Here is a 5,525-nt window from a genome sequence, read left to right as displayed (position 1 = left end):
TAGTGGCAGTGGTAAGGGGGTAGGCGTACAACCCTATGTCCGAGCTCTGAGGCCGTCTTGTCAATCCCGAAGTTGGTATCGGCATCTGCGATGTGACGAGTCACAAGGTGCATGAGTTCCGCCTTGAAGAGGCCTTCTGGCACTGTTACACCCTTCTTCTCCAGCCATTCTCTGATTGTAGCTTTGTTGCTTGCAGAAGTTGGAGGCTTATCTATTTTCCTTGAGTGATATGATGCATTACCCATCACAATAATTGAAGATGGAGGAATGTTTGGTAACAGCTGAGTCTTAAACCACTCAGGTGTCGGCATTCATTTGATCATGATAATCGCCGACATTTTTTGCCTGGAAAACAAGGGCGGCTCCGGGAACAAATCCATTTTTTGTTCCAGCATGCAGAATAATCAAGCGGGGGCCTTTCCCTGTGGGCACTCTAACTCCCACAGCCTTTTCTGCATTGCTGTCTATCCAGCATTTGGAAACTGTGTAGTTCTGATTAATCCACGTCTCGTCTAAGTTGACAATGTTTCTGTCTGAACTTCGAAGTCTCCTCATTTCTCTCAAGAACTTGCACCGTGCATAAGTCACATCATTGCGTTCCATTAGGAATCTCCGTCCATCAACATTTGCAAAGCGAAAACCGATTTTCTTGAGAACCTTTCGTAAAATCTCACGGCTGCCAGGATAGGAAAGGTTAGTCTTCATTTCCTCATGAATTTTTTCAAGTGTTGGGATTTCTTTCCTCTCATAAATATTTAACACTGTTCTGCGCAGCACACCCCCACTGATGTTATCAAAAAAATCCGTAATGGGTGTTGCACGTTTCCTTTTCTTGGGCGACATAAACTTGGGAGACTGATTTTCCTCATTATCTCTTGCAGCTTTGCAGATTCTCTCAACCGTTCTTTCGCTCATTTTTGTTGCTGTGCTGTTCGAGAGGTAGCCTTCGAAATGTCATCAAGAATTCTCCATTCTCCTTCTCCTTCTGAAAATACTGCCTTACGTTGAAGACAATTTCTTTAGCTTGACTATGTAGATGCGAGGAGTGGGCTGGTTGAGCTTCCATCCTGTCTGAGTCAAGGACACAAAGGAAAGTGACACGAAGCTGTGGCCGGGCCAGACTGGGTCTGAGTGTTGCCGCTCACGAGGATTAAATGTATTATTTTTTTTAATAAGAAATTGGCATATTTTTACTTATATTCCTACACATTATGTTATAATCATTATTGTGACATTATTACCCAAGCCAGAAATACGGTAAAAGCCAATAAAGGTGACTACATTTTTTTTTTAGCAACACTGTAAAGAATTTATGCCACGTTTCGGTATTGCCGTGTAACTATTTTATGCATAATAAGTTTACTGTTCTTTCATATACCATAATACACACATTAATATTGTATTCATATGTGTTTATCATATTTGTGATGCCTTTTACATATATAACAGCCGTTTCACATCGCAGGTTTGGAAAGCGTGGCATCACTGTACAGAGGGTCGCGCCACACCCTAGCCGCCAGTTAAGATTTGTCATACCATAGAATTGTGGAGAAGTAGTATAACATGCTGGAATATAGGAAGCCAATATAAGGATGGGGAAGAGACTAGAGTTTCAATCAGTTTTCAGTTCAGTTTGAGTGTAGTGCAGTGTCAGTGCAGTTAGTGAAGTTTGTATATCTTCGGTACTCGTGAAGGTAGTGAAGTGTTCTTGGGAAGCATTAAGTGTAATTATTTGGAAAATAAAGACAGTGAACTTACGAAGCCAACATTTATTTACAACGCCTCAGCTGGTCTTGTTACACACGGAAGGGCTGACCACAGGAAGAACAACTTACTGGGCAACATCCTTCCTTTACTGTACTACTGCTGTTGGGGCCTGTGGCAGAGTGGGACGGGGACATAACAGTGGTGTCAGGAGTGTGAATCATAAAGTGCTGCTGTGAGTCTAACCTTCGACATGGAGGCAGAAGGTGTACAGACACGTGGCCAAGCAAGGCAAGAGGAGGAATCGCTGGCTGCAATTATGAAGTTTTTGCAAGCACAAAGTGTAGAAGTACAGGCACAAAATTAAGAAATCAGAGAACAACTGCAAGCACAGAGTGAACAGCTAGAGACAAAGGGAAGAACAAAGAGTTCAAGAACGAAATCAAAGAACAATTACAGGCACAAAGTGATGAACTGAAAGACTGATATGAACAGCTTCAAGAGGCATTACAGGAGCAACAGAGGGAATTGCAACTGAGGATGCAAGGACAGCTAGATGCTTTCATGGGGGAAATGAAGGAAGAACAGCAGCAGTGTAAGGAGGAAGTAGATGCCAAGCTAGAGCAGCAGAAGTATGAGGTATGCAGTAATGTGATGGAGTGTAGACAACATGTAGACTACCAGCTGAAGCATGTTGATATCCATTTGAAGATAATTTGTGAGCGACTTGAGGCTGTAGAAAAATATTGCACTGCTCAGCCTAAGGTTAGTCTACAGGGAGCATATGAAGACAATAGACAGTGTATGGTGGATCTTGACGAATCCCAAGCATCTAAAAGTAGCATTACAGGGCTAAATATTCAGAATGCAGAAGTTTTAAGTCCTGAATTTAATCATGATGCACCAGATTTGGGGGTCCCAAGCCAGTGGTGCATGGTTACAATGGGGGTCCAATTAAAAAGAAACCTCACTAATTTGATGGTAGACTATCTTGGGGAGCTTACCATGCACAGTTTGAGTTACTTGCTGATCAGAATGGTTGGGATGATAGGAAGAGGGTTGTGCAGTTTGCTACTAGCCTCAAGGGTGTTGCAATGGAAATTCTGGGCTAGATCTCAGTAGAGGAGAGGAACACTTATTATTCCTTGGTAGAGATACTGGAGCGCAGATATCGAACCATGCACCAGACTGAGGTTTACAGAGCAGGATTCCAGAGCCGTGTATGGGATCAGGGAGAAACCCTACAGCAGCTTGTTCATGACCTGGAGAGTATGGCACACAAGGTGTACCCTGGAGCAGCATCTAACCTGTTGGCTATTGTTCTGAGGGATCAGTTCATCGATGCTATTGATAGCGCAGAGCTGAAAGTGCAAGTGAAGCAGGCACAACCCAGAAGCATGCAAGAAGCACTAGCCACGGGTCTAGAATTTGAGTCTTATGTCAGGTCCAGTATATCCACTTTTCAGGCAGATCATAAAGCAGGATTCAAAGCAAGAAAGGGGCAGGTACATGAAGCAGAAAAATCTGAAGGAAGTTGCTGCTACTGTGAAAAGCCATGACATAGGAATGAGGACTGCTACAACTGGAAGAGGGAACAGGAGAAGACCAGAGGAGGTTGCTGGTTTTGCGGGAAGCTGGGACACAAGAAGGACGATTGTTACAAATGGAAGAAGGAGCAAGAACAGAGCAGTGCAAGGAAATCTACAATTGTTAACAAAAGCGTGTTGAACATGTAGTGAGATAGGACCTTCCATTCTGAGTGTCCAAAGAAGAAAAAGGAGGATAAGAAGAAAGTTGCAGAAGACCAGAGAGAAGCGGAAAAACAAATGGAGACTGATGTTAAGGGGCAACCACCAGCCAGCTTTTCCCAAATAGCCCCACCAACGAGAAAATGCAGAGAACTGCAATCGACAGTGTGCGAGTAGACAGAAGAATAGATGAAAAGAAGTGTTCCCTGGTGACTGATTCAGCCTCAGAGCAGACTTCTGTGAGGCCTGATGTGTTACATCATCGGTATCTGCCTGAGTCATCAGAACAACTGTGTGGCATAATTGGACACCACGCAGAACTGACGGGACCCCTGGATGTCAGGACTGAAGTGGCAGGACAAGAATCTATGTGGCCAATATGGGAGATCCTTGTCTTCTTGGTCTGAACTATCTGATGTCCATGGGATGTGAGCTGGACTTCTGCTCCATGAAGTTGATGGTTCAAGGAAAGTCGGTTCCTGTCACGGCTGTGAGAGGAACTAACTCTAGTGGTGAGGTGAGAGTGCTCCACATTACAGTGATACCCCCAAAATCAGAACTGTTGCTCCAGTGTAAGGTGAGTGGCACTTTTGACAGCTGTCTAGGGGTAGTGGAGCCTGATGTACAGTGCAAGATGAAGGCTGGAGTGATGGTGGGGAGAACTCTGGTGGAAACAGGTGCAGGTGAAGTGCCGGTTGTGGTGGCCAATTTCTCCCGTGAGCTGCAGAAGATCAACGAGGGAGAAATCCTGAGACTGTGCCAGGTAGTGGACCCTGAGTGACATCAGAGAAAGACCTGTAAAAGGAGTGTAGTCAAAGAAGATGGGTATCTGCCAGACCACTTACAAAACCTATTATTGAGGAGTTTGCAGTGCCAGGATGGCTCACAAGTGCTGAAGTTGAGGCAGCTGCTGATGAAGTTTGCTGATGTCTTCTCCACCTGGGGGGCACTGATCTGTTGGAGCATTATATAGACACCGGAGATCACCGCCCGATTAAACAGCCAGTGCGGAGGTTGGCGCCTATCCAATGGCAAGAAATGGAGAAGGTGATGGAGAATCTCCAAAGTCAAGGAGTGATAGAAAAGTCCAGCAGTCCTTGGGTATCAGCAGTGGTTCTGGTATGGAAAAAGGATATTTCAGTAAGATGCATATTTATAGACATTAACCCTTTAACCGTGGGTGTCATTCCAGAATGACATTGCAAAAACTGGACCAAACCGCGGGTGTCATTCTCGAATGTTTGTGAATATTTTGAATACCCCGCGTTTTTTCCGTGCGCCAATTGTTTCAAGGGAGAGTAGCTATTAAGTTCTTTCACTCCAGCCGACCCCCACCTCCCTCCTCCCCCCCCTGGGGCCCCACCTCCCACCCCCTGGGCCCCCCACCCCACCCCGGACCAAACACGCATCAGTATCTGTCCAGCTGTGTGAGTGACAACACTGCTGATGTGGAAGTGAAGTGCAGGCAATTACAGTGCCTTTTACCTGCCTCAGTGAACACAGAGTGGGTGTTTATCGTATGTGCAGTGTTCATATATGTTTATAGTATTATTATCAGAATGAGGTTGGCATTTGGTAATGGTGTATGAGTGAAAAATAGTGATTACATCACCGCTGATATGGCAGTGAAGTGCGGGCAATTACAGTGCCTTTTACCTGCCTCAGTGAACACAGAGTGGGTGTTTATCGTATGTGCAGTGTTCATATATGTTTATAGTATTATTATCAGAATGAGGTTGACATTTGGTAATGGTGTGTGAGAGAAAAATAGTGATTACAACACCGCTGATGTGGCAGTGAAGTGCAGGTAATTACAGTGCATTTTACCTGCCTCAGTGAACACAGAGTGGGTGTTTATCGTATGTGCAGTGTTCATATATGTTTATAGTATTAGTATCAGAATGAGGTTGGCATTTGGTAATGGTGTATGAGTGAAGGTAATCGTGTGTGAGCGAAAAATAGTGATTTTAGATTGCTCACTTCTAATGGCACTGCCCATCCAGTGATAGTCAACGAAATCATGAAACCTACATCATTGCAAAGCCGAAGGTTAGTACTTTCTAATGGTACCTT

At 44.6% G+C, this 5,525-nt stretch overlaps 1 protein-coding gene across 1 annotated transcript; it reads right to left on the bottom strand.

Moving 5' to 3' along the window:
* Window positions 1-297: 297 nt before the first annotated feature.
* On the bottom strand, window positions 298-915 carry LOC145405578 (uncharacterized). The gene has a single exon (XM_080276905.1). The coding sequence runs from the start codon at window positions 913-915 to the stop codon at window positions 298-300; it is 618 nt and encodes a 205-aa protein (XP_080133031.1).
* Window positions 916-5,525: the final 4,610 nt, after the last annotated feature.

Source organism: Coenobita brevimanus, chromosome 67 (genome assembly GCF_032717465.1).
Source record: "Coenobita brevimanus isolate Jiangsu-jjx chromosome 67, ASM3271746v2, whole genome shotgun sequence".
Taxonomy (NCBI): domain Eukaryota; kingdom Metazoa; phylum Arthropoda; class Malacostraca; order Decapoda; family Coenobitidae; genus Coenobita; species Coenobita brevimanus.
Note: the sequence above shows the minus strand (reverse complement) of the source record. Positions and strands in the feature narration are given on the sequence as shown.